Genomic DNA, 18,094 nt, shown 5'->3' on the forward strand with positions numbered 1-18,094 from the left:
GGGGGGGGAGCCCCTTCTTCGGGACGCTGAAGCGATCTGGCGACAGGTAAGTCGCCAGGATCGCTTCTGTTGTAAAGCCGACAGTCGGCTCTACAAGTTTAAACAGACTCCCGGCGGCAAAAGTCACCAGGAGTCTGTTTAAACAGCCCCGATGCTGGCGACGTACACTGTACGTCGTCAGTCACGAAGGGGTTAAACCATTAAAGAGTTGTCAGTGGCAGCTCCCTGCAAGTGTGCGCACATCATTTTTTCAATAGCCTGTAGAGCAGGGGTCTCAAACCTCCGGCCCTCCAGCTGCGGTGGAACTACAAATCCCATGAGGCATTGCAAGATTCTCACAGCCACAGACATGACTCCCGGAGAGAGAGAGATATATCATGGGATTTGTAGTTTCACCACAGCTGGAGGGCCGGAGGCTTGAGACCCCTGCTGTAGAGCCCCTTGAGGGCCCTGTATAAAAGGAAGCTCTGACATGCGAATTGCGACCAGCTCTTGGGCCGGCTGTGGCCCCGCCCCCCGTGCCACATCACTGGTTGGTAAAGCCGCTTACTGCAATAAGAAGCCAATACGGAGACACCTGGGGCAGAAACCACAGGGGGCACCTGGCCCAGCACTGACATCGTAGTAGTTGTCGTCGAGACCACAGGAGCCGATTTGCTTTTTGAACAGCAGCACATCTGAGTATTTGGGGCACTACAGGAAGTCAGAAATGACTACAGGAAGTCAGAAATGACACGCAGCAAGTTCCTGTGTCAGTTTTATACCCATAAGGACCCTTCACCAAGCTGGGGGGGGGTATGAAAGGGTCACCGAAATAGAGCAGCAGCTCCACGCTACTGGACGGCGAGAGCTGACATTTCCCCCCCACACGAGGCGGCACCCCCACTTTGCAGACACTTGTACTCCGGTATGTATTACACGGAAGGGGACATTCGGCCTTGACTTTGATGTTTGCTGTTTGAGGGGCACTTGGCACCACGCGAGCAGCCGCTATCCTGTTCTTGTTCTAATGGCTGTGCCAGGATCAGTATAACGGCAGCTATGTGTGCGCGCGCCTACGCAGGCGGACCGCTCTCCATTCTCTCCATGTGCGGTATCCATAGACAGGCAGCCGCGCAATTCTGCAAATGTGGCCGCTCAGCGTCGGGGAAAACAAGCCGTGGCTGCCATGGAGCAAAGATTAAAGGCGCAGTCCACCTTGTAATAAATGCAGCAACGCCGATCGTATGGCCGATGGACATATACCGCTCTGTGCATTAAAGCCTGCAGAGCATCGCACCTGCGATCAGTGCATCCCTGAGGCTCTTGCATGGTTTACCTGCAGACTCTAGGTCTCTACAGAGGTACAAAGCCTCCTTTATGAGGTTGGAGGAAGGGAGGCTGGAGGACAACACCAGTGATGTCACCCCCCTTGCTGTCAGTGCTGTGCTGGGGGCCTCCTGTAGTCTCTGGTTTTGCCAACCCCAGTTTCTAGGTGCAAAAATAACAAAGAAATGCTCGCCTGCATGATGGGATTTGTAGTTTTTCCACAGATGGAGTTTGCATACCTCTGAACGAGCTCTTTCCTCCCCAGCCTGACAGCCCGCCCCTTTCTTTCACATGGGGGATCAGCATTACATGTGGGCATTGCCTAGATAAACTATATGCAAATGCAGCCTGCCTAGGAACGCCCACTCCTCCAGACTGACACCCGCCCATCAAGGTGTTTTTGATATTTTCATAACTCCTCCCAAAAGCCAGCTTGCATCGGGGCTGAGGGGCCCTGAGAGGAGTTCTGAGATAGGGTGTGTTGTTTTTAGGAAGCCATGTACAGCACCCTGCTGGCCCCTCCCAGCAGCCATGTACAGCGCCCTGCTGGCCCCTCCCAGCAGCCATGTACAGTACCCTGCTGGCCCCTCCCAGCAGCCATGTACAGCGCCCTGCTGGCCCCTCCCAGCAGCCATGTACAGTACCCTGCTGGCCCCTCCCAGCAGCCATGTACAGCGCCCTGCTACGTGTGATTGGTGGTTATAGTAAAGTTGTATTACCCTGCGGTGTGTTCATCATGTTCTAAATTTGTACATTTTGCCCTCAGGTATTCCTGACCGAGTACGCCGGACCCTTCATCATCTATTTACTTTTCTACTTCCGCGTCCCCTTTATTTACGGCCCCAAATACGACTTCATCACAAGCCGGCACTCGGTGGTCCAGTGAGTATTCCATCCACGGTGATGACATAGCCGCAGGACAGTCCCGGGAATATAGTGAAAGAGGACTGTCCGGTGACACCTATTCTTATGCAGAAAGGAAAACAAAGCTCCTCCCCCTTACACTCGGTTCCTTTGTAATAGTTTCTGATCCAATGAACAATGGTTGGAATTGGTTGGTTGGTACATTTAAATAACTGATGAATTGTCAATGTAACAGTAGAGGACCTCGTGTCTTAGCTCGCATAAAAGTCACCCACCATCTTTTATTTACTGGAGTCTCCAGTGGTTGGAGTCATCAGACATTACGGCCTCATATGCTTTGTTTCTCCTGTATCCCATAGTGTGACGATGACCATCATTCTCTCATAGTAGGTGGGACGCCGCAGGGCTTATAGGGCACCATTCCTTTATTTATTGCACCTCATGCACGATTGGCACATTTTTGTGTTTTTGTAAATTTTGACCCACAGAGTGCTAGGGTGCAGGTACCTTCGGGGCCTATTCCCGATGCAGGGTGAGGAGGTTCTGTGCCCTCATATAGGGTTCTCGGCCTCCTCCCGAACCAGGGGGTCTCTCTTCGGGAGAGCCCCCTGCCTAGTACTTGGTGGGACCTGTTTCGGCAGGTCCCCGAAGGATCGGGGTCCGCCAGCCTCCGGGTTGGTGGACCAAAGTATCTCAACCCCTGTCGGGAGCCTTGCGCCCCGGGGGGTCGGGAATTCGAGGTCCCTTCTTTATTGAAGGACCAAGCACCCTTGTGCACGTTTTTGTGTGCTGTGATTTCACGGTTCACTTTTTTTGTTCACAGGGGGAAGTTTGTTTTATGATGCACGTCCACGGGCTCTTAAAAAAAACAAAATTGCCGGGCTTATGTTTTCTGTATAAGACTACAGTAACTGTAGGGCATCCTTTGCCAACCTTCTCACCCCACAGGGACCCTTGAAATAGTTTTTAGCAGCCAAACCCTGGTTGAGAATGGCTGCCCCAGGGGTAGATACCAGATAGAAAATCCAGTATGTATGGTCTTTTGTGTCTTTAATCAATGGAGTTGGGGCAGAGTGATTTGTAATGGTGGCGCTCAGACTCTGTAGTTTGATGTCGGCACACGGTAGGGCAGCATTTTGTAAATTCCATCTTACATTTTATGTCTCGTATTTTTATCTCCTCCAGCCTGGCCTGCATCTGCCATTCGTTTCACTACATAAAGCGTCTGCTGGAGACTCTGTTTGTACATCGCTTTTCTCACGGCACAATGCCGCTGCGGAACATCTTTAAGGTAACTGCTCTTTATTTATCCCGATTATCTGTGGCTCGGAGATCTAAGGCAGCGCTGGTGACACACTAGAGGTCGGACTTTGCACCGTGACCCAACATGTTGCGACGGAAGGTCTGCTTAAAAAATGAGTAAGCTGGTTTTTTAGCCCTGGTTCACACCTAGGCGTATTGCATTTGCGGTAAAAAAATTGTGCGACAAACGCGCGTTTCCGAGGGCTACTTGCCTGTATCCCAATGGAAACTCGCAACAAAAACGGCCCAAAGTAGTACCTGGACCTTTTCAGGCGTGGGCCGTTTTGTAGCGCGTTAGGGACGGGCGGAAATACGCCGAGGTGGGAACGAGACCATTGAATACAATGGGATTTAGATGTTTTAGCGTTTTGTAGAGCGTTCGTCGAGCGTAGAACGCGCTACAAAACGTTCAGGTGTGAACGAGGGCTTAAAGTACACACACGCGGTGCAGAGACTGTGTGAGCTTGTTGTATGATTTCACTGGTTCCATATACAGTAATTCACTCACTAGGTATTCTAATGTAATCCTCCTCATACTCCTCGCCTGGCTGTGTATTATTCTGCTTAAAATAAACAATAAAAGGTGATCAGCGCCAGTAAGTGTAATGGGGAAATAAGAGCTACCAAGCACTAAGGATATATCTAAATATCTGAAAAATGGGAAAAACAATATTGTGCCGAGCTAATAATCATACATATCTAATCAATTGAAACATATATAAGTGAGTCACATATATGAGGCATAGAAAATATCTACACAAAGACAAAAAAACAATATAGACAATAAAAAGTCCCAAGGAAAAAACAAAAGCTAACAATGGTGATTGCGCAAAAAAAATTCCTCAGATGATTCGCGGCCAATCTGCATATAACTCTCAGGTAAGGCTAATCACACAATGCAGGCAGACCTTCACCTCCACCCAGCGAGTGATGACATCAAGTGAGTGCTCACCTGGGGAGGTAGACCTACTTTTCCCTTCTTAATGGGGGAGGGAAGCCCATGCACAGAAAAAGGCGATAAGGTCTCCTCAGATCACAGGTACCAGTATAAATTCAGGTGGAAAGAGAAAAAGGACAAGGCCAAAGTGCGTAACGTCCAATAAAATGCAATTTATTAAATACAAAATGCGTACTCACAATGATATAAACAGTACAGGCGTTGGGTATTGCTGGATCAGACCAGCAGGGCAAATGGCAGCAAAGCGATAAAAAAAACCTGTTCGTCCGGCTCAGCTCAGTGCGGTGACATCAGAAGCTCCGCCCTACGTACGTTACGTCAAAACACGTGACTTCATCAGGGGACTTTTTATTGTCTATATTGCTTTTTTGTCTTTGTGTAGATATTTTCTATGCCTCATTTGTTTAAAGGCTCATATATGTGACTCATTTATATATTATTCTGCTTGTCGCTGTAATGATCACCGCTGTGCTGTAAACAGAACGGGATTTTTGTGCGTCTTTATGCCACGTACCCTGTTGCTGTGCAGAGTTCCTCTCACTTTGTATAAATGTGTGTGGTACATGGTGGATATCGGTCATTAGAGGATCAGCTCTCTGAACCAGCCTTTTATAACCCGGGTTCTGTGGCCCTTTTGGGTTCCTCCATATGTCATTAGGGCTTCCTTGGGCAAAGAGAGGTAAAACTATCAGATAAGCACCAATGATCTTTTACGTTATCTGTGGGGGAGGGGGGGGGGCATTTTTAAGTCTTATGGACCACTAATGTAAGGGGCCTTTTCCCCCACTAGGCAGTGTAATGTGGGCTTTCTCCACTGACCACCGATCTAAGGGGGGTATTCTTCATGGACGACCAATGTAACATGGCAAAATACTGACCACCAATGTATGAGCAATACGCTGATCACTAAAATACATGGACACTGCACTGACCACTGATATGAGGAACTACACTGACAACCAATGTAAGGGGTTATTACGTAAATGTGTTTGCATTTACGTAAAAAATAATCTATATGTGCATATAAGGGACGATATCACGTCAAATAATGGGGAAGACGTGGAAACCCTATGGCTGGAGCTAGATATGACGGACGCTAGCCGTAAACTTCTCGTGGGTATTTGCTATAAACCTCCAAATATAGGGGAAGAGGGAGAAGTCAATCTTCACTCACAGATAGGAATAGCTGGGAGAGAGGGCAATGTAGTCGTGATGGGTGACTTCAATTACCCAGACATCAATTGGGCCAATGGAACTTCGGGTTCGGCAAAGGCGGGGCGATTTCTAAACATGTTGCGCGACAATTTCATGGACCAGATGGTGGAGACTCCTACCAGAAAAAATGCCATCTTAGATCTAATTGTCACTAATAATGCAGAGCTAATTGAGGATATTGTAATTGGGGAGTCATTGGGTAATAGTGATCACAATGTGAAATGTAAGGGGGCACTACACTGACCACCATTCTAAGGGGGCATTTTCCATGGACCACCAATGTAACCTGGCAATGGGCACTACAATAACCACCGATGTAGGGGTCATTACAATTTTTATGGTCTGCATTTCTTTTCTGGACATTTATTATTTGTTGTAATGCACCACGCTCCTTATTCTGTTCATCTATTTCCTTTATTCACAACAGAGTTCACACTATTGTCCTGTGAGCTGTAGATATAATAATTATCAGCAGGGGTTCCCTGAGACATGAAAGTTATTTCAGGGGTTCCTCAGTGTTCCAAAGGCTGAGAAATGCGGCTCTGAGCTATAATCATCTTTATTTTTTTATTATAATCATTGTTGTCACAAATCTCATCCAACAAGAGCCGGAAAAGAACAATCTCTCGGGTAATGCCGCCTAATGTGTCGGAACTGAGACTTGTGTCTTGTCTGGGTCAGCAGCATTCTATCTCTGACATTCTATCCCGTGTTTTCTCTTTATGATTTGCTGGAAGACGTTCCCCTCATCTCTCTCTCTCTCTCTCTCTCTCTCTCTCGCAGAACTGTATGTATTACTGGGGCTTTGCTGCTTGGATGGCGTACTACATCAATCACCCCCTGTATACTCCTCCAGGTGAGTGTTCATATATCACCATGCTGTGATTCCATACAAGTATATGTTTAGTAGCCCCGACAAATCATTGTCATGTGACCATCATGAGGGAAAGTGCGGGAGGGGATCTGTAAATGAAGCTGTCTCTATCTGGCTTGTTTTGTAACTGCAGCTGTGTGTGCTGTTAAATCTAGAAGCTTTAGGGCCCATTCACACTAGTTGCAGTGCGTTCCTGTCCGATTCTGGCCGGAACGCACTGCCTCGCAGTGCGGCCCGCTCATTTTTGTGCCGGGCAGGAGGGGGCGTGGCGGGCCATTAAAGTGAATGGCACCGTAGCCACGTCCTGCGGCCGCCTTGCAATCGCCCGCACGGGACCGCAAGGCACATTGTGCCTGCAGTGCGTTCGGCTGCGGTGCGATCAAAATAGTGCTTGCAGCATTTTATCGCACCGCAGCCGAACGCACTGCAGGCACAATGTGCCCTGCGGCCGGAGGGCGTGACTATAGTGCCATTCACTTCAATGGCCCGCCACGCCCCCTCCAGCCCAGCAAAAAAGTGAGCAGACCGCAATACGGGCACTGCGTTCCGGCCAGAAACGGACCGGAACGCACTGCCTATGGTGTGAACGAGGCCGTAGGGTTAGTTCACACCAGATACAGTTGTGATGCAGTCCGTTCAGTTTGTTTGCTGCAGCCAAAATACATCACAATGCTTTCCTATGGGCTTTCTCGTGATGTATTCACACCATTGCAGTCCGTTCAGATGCAGTCAGAAAAAAGTACTGCTCGTCCTATTTCAGCTACATCTGATCGCACCGGAACGCATAAAAAAACGCATCGATATGCAACGGAACGCATCCAAAAAAACCCCCCCACAGAATTGATTGTCATCATCCAGGGACTTCCTCTTTGTAGGTAGAAGAGACAGTGGAGCCATGGCTGATATGGATGCTGACATTTTCATCAAATATGTGGAGGGCTGTCCACTGCTCTATGATCCCGAGCATCCTAACTATAAAAACAATGGCCAGAAGATGGCAAAGTGGAGGGAGATAACAGCCAAGTTATACCCTGAATTTGGTGGTCTGAACAGGGTGCAAAAACAAAAATGTGGCGAGTTCTCTTTCTCAGCAACTTTGAGGAAGTGACCTAATTGTCTAATTAGCATTTTAGCACAGAACAAAAACGACCGCATCAGAAACGCATCAAAACGAATCGCAATGCAACTGGGCAGACGCACGCAGTTGTGATGCAGTTTCTGGTGTGAACTAACCCTTAGCAGAGTTTAAAATATGGCGGCTTTCTAAAAGAGGGAAAGATTCTTTAATTTCTGATGAGAGCCCGTATGATATTTCAGCAGACACTCCCACAGGGCCAGATTTCCAAATGCATCAATTTTACCAGGTGACCATGTTGTGCAATCAGACAGCCAACATATTACTGCACAGAATTGGATAGGGACCAAACGCATAAACTGGGAGCGCACATCGCCAGGAGATGTAATGTACTTCCTTATTGTTATTTTCTTATACTTTTGGGCAGACGCTTGTCGTGAATATAGTGTTGTTATATCAGGATTTCTAGAATAGATTTTGGTTCTGGCATTTAAAAAAAACAAAACCCAAACAAACAGGAAGTCTATTGCTTTAAGCCATTCCTGGAATGTTTTCACAATAGGGCTTTATTGAATATCTCTGGCTTGACGGGCTGTGACCTAATGCCGTTTACAACAGCCAGCTAGCCACTGACGACCGGGTCATTATTATTATAGAGGATTTATAGAGCGCCAACAGTTTGCGCAGCGCTTTACAATATAAGGGAGACATTGCAATCACAATACAGTTCAAGACAAGACGGTAAGGAGGGCCCTGCCCCTGAGGACTTACAATCTAAAAGGGGAGGGGCCAGTGATACATGAGGAGGGAGCTGTGTGGGGATGAATTATTTGAGAACGTGATGGTTGAGTGGTTAGGTTGAAGTGGGACAGGCTTCCCTGAAGAGATGAGTCTTTAGGGAACGCCTATAGGCAGTCAGAGTGGGAGATAGACGGACAGGTTGGGGTGAAGAGTTCCAGAGGATGGGAGAGACTCTAGAGAAGTCCTGGAGGAGAGTATGGGAGGAGTTGACGAGGGAGCTGGAAAGCAGCAAGTCTTGGGATGAGCGGAGCGGACGGTTAGGGTGATACTTGGAGACAAGGTCTGAGATATAGCCGGGGGGCAGAGTTGTGGATGGCTTTGTAAGTGACTGTTAATAACATTATCCGGCTGATCCTGGGCTGGGCAGGTTTTATGACCTTTTGCTAACATAGTTTCATGGGATATAATGGCCTGCTTCGTGTCCAGGGCTGACTTGTGAACTTTTGATAAATGAGGGTGGCACTGTGTACCCTACGAATACCTCTTCTTTCTACTCAGTTTGGGGGTTCATCAGATCTCATTATCGTCACACCTCCTCTAATATTGAAGGTTAACAATATTCTGGTTTCTGGGTTACCTGGAAGTTTGGAGTGGTGAGTGGTATGTCCTATATATGACGTAATCCTCTGTTGTTTTTTGTTCAACAGCATTTGGGGAAGAACAAGTGAAAATTGCCGTCATCATATTTCTGGTGAGTACTCACGGTTGTATTGTGGGGTTATCACACACATAGACGCTGGTGAAAATGAGAAACGGGCTCTCCTTTCGGCTTCCGCCTGCCTCCTGCTGTGCCTGCTCACCTACATACTGAGTAAAGGGGCGGAAATGGACAATATAGGGGCCTTGGTAGAGGAATGGGAAGGCAGAGAGAGCACTGATTGGCTATTAGAAGCATCAGTGGACTCCTAGTACAGATGGCTTTTCTGCAGGCCGGTCTGTCATTGGCCTGACCTTAGGCCCAAGCTGTGAACACAATGTCTGTATTCAGTAAAGAGTTCTTATTTGTAAGTCCCCTAACCAAATCAGAATCCACCTTCTACTGGTCTGACCTCAGAATGAATTCTGGTTGGTTATGGAGACCCCGTCAACAGATCATCGGTTTCAGCAAAACACTTTCTATAAGATTATATGTACAGTATGCTTAACTCCTGGCCACGTGCTCCCGTAGGCCCTTTAATGGGGTTCTCAACACCTGGGTTCCTGGGCTTCCTGATCATGTGATCACTGTGATTGGTTGTCACATTGATCATGTGATCGGGAGCCCTTCCTACATGCTCCCAAATGTAAACATTTGGGAACTGTCATTGATAGCACATTATGGGAGGGGGAGGGGCACAGGGCGCACTGCATTCTCTGCACTGGCTGTATGGAAATATGTGGCAGAGCAGCATTAAAGGAGAACTATGGGGTTCTATCTTTTTTTTATGAATGCATTCCTTAGGCTAAATAAGTAAATAATGTAATTTACTTTAATTAGCCAAAATGCACAGTAAGGCTGTAAAACCGTATTTTAGGTGGTGGGCGGGGCTAAGCGCCGCAATGAGAAGGCATCCCAACGTATCTGACGGGATCCTCCCCACTGATGACTGACTGTGAGTCTTGAGAGCTGCTGCGCGTCCACGAATATATGGACATGCGCAGCAGCTCTCTCCTTACCTGCACGTCCCCGTGTGCCAGCTCCTTCCCCCCTCTCTCTCTCCCTGCCGACACTGACATACCAAAATGATCATGGATTGCTGATGACAGAGGGGAAAGAGCTCTCTCTCTCTCTTCAGCATTTACTACAAATCGGAAAGTCCATATATGGTAAATGATGTCACTGGAGATCCCTGCTGATCGGATTTAAAGCCCACCACCATGCTGCCACATACACTGATCTTCCATAACTTTATGACCACCAACCTAATATTGAGTAAGTCCCCCTTACCCTGACCCGTCCAGGCATGGACTCCTCCAGACCTCTGAAGGTGTGCTGTGGTATCTGGCACCCAGCCATTAGTAGCAGATCCTGTAAGTCCTGTAGGTTGTGAGGTGATCGGCCTCCATGGATCGGACTTGTTTTTCCAGCACATTCCACAGATGATCGATTGGATTGAGATCTGGAGAATTTGGAGGCCAAGTCACCACCTCAAACTCGCTGTTGGTCTTCAACCATTTTGTAGTGTGGCAGGACTTATCATCCTGCTGGAAGAGGCCACTGCCATCAGAGAATACTGTTCCCATGAAGGGGTGTCCTTTTTTCTGGAGGCGGGGCTACTTTTGTTCCCCATGGTCCCTGTGTGTGTCGTAAACTAATCACCGCTCCAAAAGCTCACTCCTGTGATGGACTACAATCACACATTTAGTTTACTAATTTATATTGAGAATTGTAGTCCATCCCGGGAGCGAGCTTGGAGCGGTGACTACTTTACAACACACACAGGGATCATGGGGAACACAAGTAGCCCCCCTCCAGAAGGAACGACAGTGTCAGAGATGATTGGAGGATCTACAGCCGAGTGATACACAAATAAGAGACATTGTAAAGAGTTCAGAGACCTGAATGTATTTTTTAGATTTAACTCCGGAGTTTATTGTCACTTTAAATACGTCTGATTATAGTATTCACCATTTCTGGATGACGGGGGCTTCAAAGTTTCCAATGTCAGTGTTCACTATAAAGTTTTTACTGTTGCAGGTCCATATGATGGTGGACTGTGTGTGTGTATATATATATATATATATACTGTATATTACAGACTCGATAGTTTATAATTTGTTTCTTGTGCTTCTCAGTTTTGTCAGCTGGGTAACTTCTCCATACACATCGCTCTGAGGAACCTGAGGCCAGCCGGTGAGTTTATAGGTACCGTCTTCATATTAAGCTGTTGTCTCTACCCTGTTGGTATTCATTCATACAGGCCATGTCATACATGCGATTATATAAAATATCCTATAAATGTATATGAATGCATGCGATGAAGCCATATGGTGGTGTTATGCTGTCAGGGAACAAAGACACCAGACGGAAGCTAAAAGTGCAGGTTAGAAAATAAAGGGGTTTAAGAAAGTGATAATAAGCAATGCGATCGGTAAATCCAAGACGTAGTCAGAGCCGAGCCAGGGGTCAGAAGCCAAAGCGGCAAGTCAGCTGAGCCAGGCCTGCAAACGTAGTGAGAGCAGGATGAACGAGTACAATAGCCGGAGTCAGGAACCGGGAGATCAGTAGACGGAAACCCGGATCGTACACAGAGCACAGGAACAAGCGGAAAGCACTTGGTAGGCCTGAACAAACGCAAAGGTAGAAACCAAGTGAAAAGACTGATTTGATGGCGAACTGGAGTCGCATCATCACTGTGAGACAAGAGTTTTGCCAGTAGTTGCAGAATGATGACATTTATGGTCATCAGAGGGCGCCTAGGAGCATGCAGAAACCCGGAGCCTTCTGCATGCGGGTGGGTGTCTTTTAAACGTCCTTTGTGCCCTCGCCCCCTTGTGCGCACGAGCAGGAAACCGCCAAAATTTGAAACAGCCAGCGATGGCTGTGTCCATACAAGCGGTCCGATCGCTTGTATGCTGCATCTCTCTGTGCGCCCCCTCCTTACCTCTCTTTCCTGTCCCCGATATCCCGGGCGTATGATCTGGGATGGGCGATGTGGCTCCGTGCACTGAGAACGGAGGGAGTTCAGTACATGATCTCCCTCCGCTTTCCTCCCCGGTCTCTGAATGCAGGAAGTGGTGTTTACCATGTCACTTCCCCATTCCTCTGTCACTGTCTCGTACTGAAGCCGGGGAGAAGCTGGTGAAGCAGATGTGTGCTTCATCAGCTCCTCTGGGGGTCCCTAGGTGACATTAGGGGTCTTGGAGACCTCTGATGTCTCCATAAAGGGGACCCGTCACTGTAATTTGATATCACGTAGGTAGGGTTTCTTATATGTGATAACAATAAAGTTATGCCCTCGAGGGCATCAGTGATGTAATCGTGCCGAAACGTTGCATCCTGGGAAGGTGACATCAGCAGAGCATTGCTGGGAAATCTCCTCTGTAATCTCACGAGATCTCAGGGAAAGGCATTTTCCTCCCCTGAGATGATGTGCATGGTCACATGACCTAGTCACATGTGCCGGAGTTCCAGGAAGTAAAGGGAGATGGATAAATCTCTCCTTAGTAAAAATGGCCGCTGTCAGAAGACTGGGAAAGAAAAGACCAAATCGGGTATGCAAAGAATACAAAGCCGGCAATGATCTAGAAGTATCTGGGTGTGGAGCGTCATTACTAAACATTTCTAAAAGGGGTCTTTGTTGTCATTTCAAAGATCTGGGTGAAGTTTCCCTTTGAGCTGAATGTTCTAATGACTCAATGGTGGGGAATTTATCAAAGCTGGAGCAGACAAAATCAGGAGCAGATTTGCACGACTACCAATCGCCTTCTATCTCTCATTTTCAAATCTCAACTGAGCAAACTGAATAGAGAAGCTGATTGGTTGCCATTGGCAACTGCTCCAGATTCTGTTTGCTCCAGTTTTGATAAATCCCCCCATGTGTTGGACCTACACATATGATTACTACATTTCCTTTTAGATTGTAAGCCCTCAGGGGCAGGGTCCTCCTTCCCATATTGTCTTGAATTGTATTGTGATTGTAATGTCTTCTTTACATTGTAAAGCGCTGCGCAAACTGTTGGCGCTATATAAATCCCGTATAATAACAATAATAATTTCTACAACCTGCCATTGTGTTATTTTCCTTCCAAGGTTCAAAGACGCGGAAAATTCCCTTCCCGACACGTAACCCCTTCACATGGCTCTTCCTGCTGGTGTCTTGCCCCAACTACACATATGAGGTAAGGGTGACTGGTTCATTTAACCTCTTGCCGTCCGCCCGTAGTAGAAAAACGGACGGACGTCACTGCTGCATTGGCGGGTTGCCGTCGCCAGACTGCATTTTTTTTCTGCTTGCGCGCGCCCCCTGGCAGGCACGCACGGGCAGAAAAGACCCGTCCAATGCGAAACACCCGGTACCGGGTGCTTCACATATAGGCGATCAGCGGGTCCATAGCCCGCCGATCGCCTATATGTGCTCGTTTGCGTCCGCACAACCCCCGCCCCCCATAGATCTCTGCTTCATCAGCTTCTTTTGGGGTCCACAGGTGATATTAGGGGTCCTAGAGACCCCCTAATGTCTCCATAAAGAGGACCTGTCAGTGTGCCTTTGCTATTATATAGGGGGATTGTTATCCCCCTATATAATAGCAATAACAATAAGTGCAAAAAAATTAATATAAATAAAAATAAATAAAAGTCACATATAAAAAAGTAAAATAAAATAAAAGTCAGATATAAAAAAAGGGGAAAAAAACCCCCAAAATGTTTAACTCCCCCACCCCCACGTTTACGCGCCTATAAACGTAAATACGCGTCCGGTGCCCCAGCGCGCAAAAATTACAATTGCGCTACACATGTTACATATCGCCGCGAACGTCGCAGTGAGAGCAATCATTTTAGGGCCATCAATCACTGATAACACTAAACTGATGAGCGGTAACAGCTTTTAAAGCGTCGCCTATGGCCAATTTTGGGTATTATCGTTTTTTGAGGTTTCGCGCGCGCACGCAATTTTAAGGCTTGACATGTTTAGTGTCTTTTTACCCGACGTGACCCCATCTTTTATATTTTACCAAAAAATTGGGTAATAATAAATGTTTTATCATTTAATATAGGGGAAACTGTTTTTTTTTTTAAATTTCGGTAATTTTTCCTTAATATAGTAAAAAAATAAAACCCCCAGTGGTGAATAAATACCACCAAAAGAAAGCTCTATCTGTCCCCAAAAAAGGGTATAAAATTCATTTCAGTACAGCGCTGCATGACGGAATAAATGTCAGTCAAAGTACCGCAGCTCTGAACACTGAAAAATGGCCTGGATGGGAAGGGGGTTTAACACCGCGGATGTCAACTGGTTAAAGGAGAACACACCGCCATAGACGGGACCCGGGTCTGATATTGTGCTCTTTGTGTCTCAGGTGGGCTCCTGGATCGGATTCGCCATAATGACTCAGTGTCTGCCCGGTGAGTATAGCAAACCTCCAAGGAGACTTCTTCTTTCTTCACAAAATGTATTTTTAGTTTTGTGTTTTTTTTTTATAATTGTGCAAATATTTCAGCTGGATGCCCAATTAGAGATCACATGTCCACAAGGAAGGAGCTTAATATTCATAGATTGAAATAAGACACCAGATGGCTTCATCTATCTGGGTTATTGGTCAGCACTTCTGCCTGGCAGCACTGGGAGTCCCCGGTTCAAATCCCGCTCAGGACACTATCTGCAAGGAGTTTCCTCCCACACCCCCACAGACATGCTGGAAGGTTAATCGGCTCCTGTCTAGATTGGCCCTGTATGTATACATAGGAGATAGGGACCTTAGAGTGTAAGCTGCTCGAGGGCTGGGACTGATGTGAATGTGCACTATGTAAAGCGTTGCATAACTTGACGGCGCTATATAAATACAAGGGATGTCCCGATACCGATACTAGATCCTAGTATCGGGGCTGATACCAGGTATTTTCACTTGAGAAAATTTCCCCGATTCTTAAGGCCAATACCGGCCCTTTTAAATTTTTAAACAGCAGCGGCTGTCCAAGTTCCCGGGCTAGAAGCTGGGGGTTCCCCCCTCCGACTGACAGATGTCCACATGTCGCCCCGGGTGAGATCGACACGTAGCCTGGTGAGATGAGTTCTACTTTGGGGATATGTGTCCTTCTGTGGGGGCATGTGTATGTAGCCCGGGTGAGAAACTGCCCTACAATCATCAGTCTGTGTTGTTTTAGAAAAAATGTCACATGTCCCTTTAAGAAAAAGTATCGGTAATTGGTATCGGTGACTTCCTGAGGGAAAGTCCTAACCCTACCGATATTTTTTTTCAGCACTCGCAGATACTGAAACCGGAAGTCCCATTAAGGAAGCTGGGTGGCATGTAATGACTTGCCCCCCGGGCTTCCTGATTAGCCCGGAAGCCGCCTCCATGCTCCCTCAAGCGAGTCATTACACGCCACCCCGCTTCCTGATTGGCCGAGAAGCCGGCTCTATTCTCCCTGGTGACGAGGCGGCATAGAGTCGGCTTCCCGGCCAATCAGGTCATTGATTTGCTCTTGGTGTAGAGGAGACGTAGGCTTTGCTCAGCCAGAAAAGTGCAGTAGAGGCCTTGGAGCAGCTGATTGTGTCACATTATGAAGGAGATAGATGGGTACCAGTATGGAGATGTCTCCACCATTGTGCTCTGGGGAAGGGGGGGTGGGCCCTGGGCTCCATATTGTCTATGTGAAAGGTCTCATCTATACTGATCTTGTGTATGGGACCATGAAAGTCTTCCTCCGTGCTCCCATGTATCCGATGACTTCCCCACAACACTTGTATATATAATATCCTTTCCCTCTCTCCTAGTGGCACTGTTCTCATTGGTCGGATTCATCCAGATGACAATTTGGGCCAAAGGAAAACACCGCAGCTATCTGAAGGAGTTCAAGGACTACCCACCTCTCCGCTCCCCCATAATGCCCTTCATCCTGTGACCTCTGACCCCCTCAATTTAGTCTTTTTTATTTTGGATCTCATGCCCCCTGTCCCGGAACTCTAAACCTCACTGCACTGAACACTGAGCCCGCTAGGTCTGTCTCCTCATGGCCCGTCCCTGGAATAACTCATCTCCATCCTCCACAATAGGAGGGGGGGGGGATTATTATTAGTTGAACTTGTCAACACGTTTTGGTACTAATATACAGGAGATAAGAATAAAAACTTGACATTTTAATTAATCACGATGGTCTGTTTGTTTTTTTTTGTTTTTTTAAATATCGGGGAGTAAAGAGATAAAATTGAATACACACTATATTGCCTAAAGTATTGGGACGCCCCTCCAAATCATTGATATGACTTGGCTCCTGTAACGTGTTGTCAGACACATGACGACGGCGGTGATCTCACTGCTGCGCGGTTCCAGTAAGTGATGAGCGGCAGGTCTATGTACAGCGGGGATTTGGACTCCTGACTGGTGGGATTAAAGTGTTTAGTAGAAGAAGATCTCTGACAATGTTTCCAGCTCATTTATCATCTGAGAACCAGCAGAGAACGCCGGCGTACAGGACGAGTCAGAGGTGCGTCACTCTTCATTTCCCAACACAATGTTCCAGCGGGACCTCAACCATCACCGGGTCCTGTACACCCCCCTGTGGGCCAGAGCAAGTCTCACATTCCAGCTATGAGATTGTTTATTCTGCAATAGCTTTGTCATTACTTAAAGGAGAACTATGAGGGGGAGGGAGCAGGTACAGCTGGCTCTGCCTTTAGATAGGCAGAGCCAGCTGTCAGTCACGCAGCTGGGCGGATCCCGGCACAATTGTCGGGATCCGCTTCAGCTGCGGCGTCTCAGTATATAGAGAGCTACAGCTCGCGGTATACTGAGCCTAGGGTGACGGGAGGACGCTAGTTTGTGTCCTCCCGTTACCCTAAGGAGAACTATGGGGAAAAGACCTCACCCCACAGTTCTCCTTTAAGATAACAAAGTAAAACATCAAAATCATTTTATGGGCGAACATAGATTCGGTGAGATTGTCAATGCATATTTTTTCTTTTTTATGCATTCCATGGACTAAAAAGTAACAAAACTAAAAAAAACAAAAACATTTTTATTTTGAGTATACCGTAGATTCAAAGTAATACATTAGACATGTAAGCTGCAGAAAAATTTGGTTTGGATATTTCGGGATTCGGATCCGAAAATCAATGAAGTTTGGATTTCGGATGCGGACAAAATCCGAATTTTCGTTAGTTTGCGAATACAACAGAAAACCATCTACAGATAATACTAAAGCTGAGGCTCCCAGACCCCAATGGCATCCGGGATCCGGATTTCCAAATTGCATTGGGGAGCTCCTGAATGCCATTGGGGTCTGGGAGCCTCAGCTTTAGTATTATATGTATATACTGTATGTGGCTCCCATGTTTCCGTAACGAAAATCCGTGTTCAGACCCATTCGGAGGCATTAAACCGAAAAACACATCTGATTGGCCAGAAAAGTCCCATTCAGTTTAGTTTTTGAACGAAATTCAGACGGGATTCGGAAAGGGAAATTCGGATTCGGACGCATTCAGATACATTGGGATTCGGAAAATTCGTCCAAATTTTGATCAGGAACGAAACGAATGTCTAGTATACATTTTATAAATTGCGTTGTTTAAAATGAGGAAGAAAATGATTTGGGTACAAAGCCTGGCAGAGTTATCTACAAATGAAATAAATTTTTTTGCTTCAATGTTTTGCTTTTTTTTATATGCAACACTAAAAAAAAAAAAAAAAATGTAAGGAAAAAAAGAAACAAAAAAGTTTAAATCTGAACAGTAAAAAAAAATGGAAATAGACAATAAGAACTCATCAGGAGAACAATAGGTAAAGGCAGGGGAGTCCTTACAATTCTAACGATCTGAGGCCAGGGAGGTGGGGTAAGGTGAATGGGGGTGCACATTAATGGTGGAGAGGGGGTGCACGGTACTTCTGTCTGGCATCCCGCCCAGCTAACTGATTTCACTGGGTGCCAGGAGCTGGGCGGGGTGCCAGGAGCTGGGTGGGGTTCCAGGAGCTGGGTGGGGTGCCAGGAGCTGGGTGGGGTGCCAGGAGCTGGGTGGGGTTCCAGGAGCTGGGTGGGGTGCCAGGAGCTGGGTGGGGT

General features: G+C 47.0%; 1 protein-coding gene across 1 annotated transcript in view; it reads left to right on the top strand.

Moving 5' to 3' along the window:
• The window catches only part of TECR (trans-2,3-enoyl-CoA reductase), a 36,620-nt gene extending 20,434 nt beyond the window's left edge, over positions 1-16,186 (top strand). Inside the window, exons 5-12 of the mRNA XM_018569404.1 lie at positions 2,075-2,190; positions 3,358-3,463; positions 6,431-6,503; positions 9,045-9,088; positions 11,173-11,230; positions 13,130-13,218; positions 14,398-14,443; positions 15,816-16,186. Of these exons, the coding sequence (XP_018424906.1) occupies positions 2,075-2,190; positions 3,358-3,463; positions 6,431-6,503; positions 9,045-9,088; positions 11,173-11,230; positions 13,130-13,218; positions 14,398-14,443; positions 15,816-15,943 (660 nt within the window). The 3' untranslated portion in view covers positions 15,944-16,186. The remainder of the gene's footprint in view (positions 1-2,074; positions 2,191-3,357; positions 3,464-6,430; positions 6,504-9,044; positions 9,089-11,172; positions 11,231-13,129; positions 13,219-14,397; positions 14,444-15,815) is intronic.
• The last annotated feature ends 1,908 nt before the right edge of the window (positions 16,187-18,094 follow it).

This window comes from Nanorana parkeri, unplaced genomic scaffold (genome assembly GCF_000935625.1).
Source record: "Nanorana parkeri isolate BGI_ZX_2015 unplaced genomic scaffold, ASM93562v1 scaffold1330, whole genome shotgun sequence".
NCBI classification, from domain to species: Eukaryota; Metazoa; Chordata; class Amphibia; order Anura; family Dicroglossidae; genus Nanorana; species Nanorana parkeri.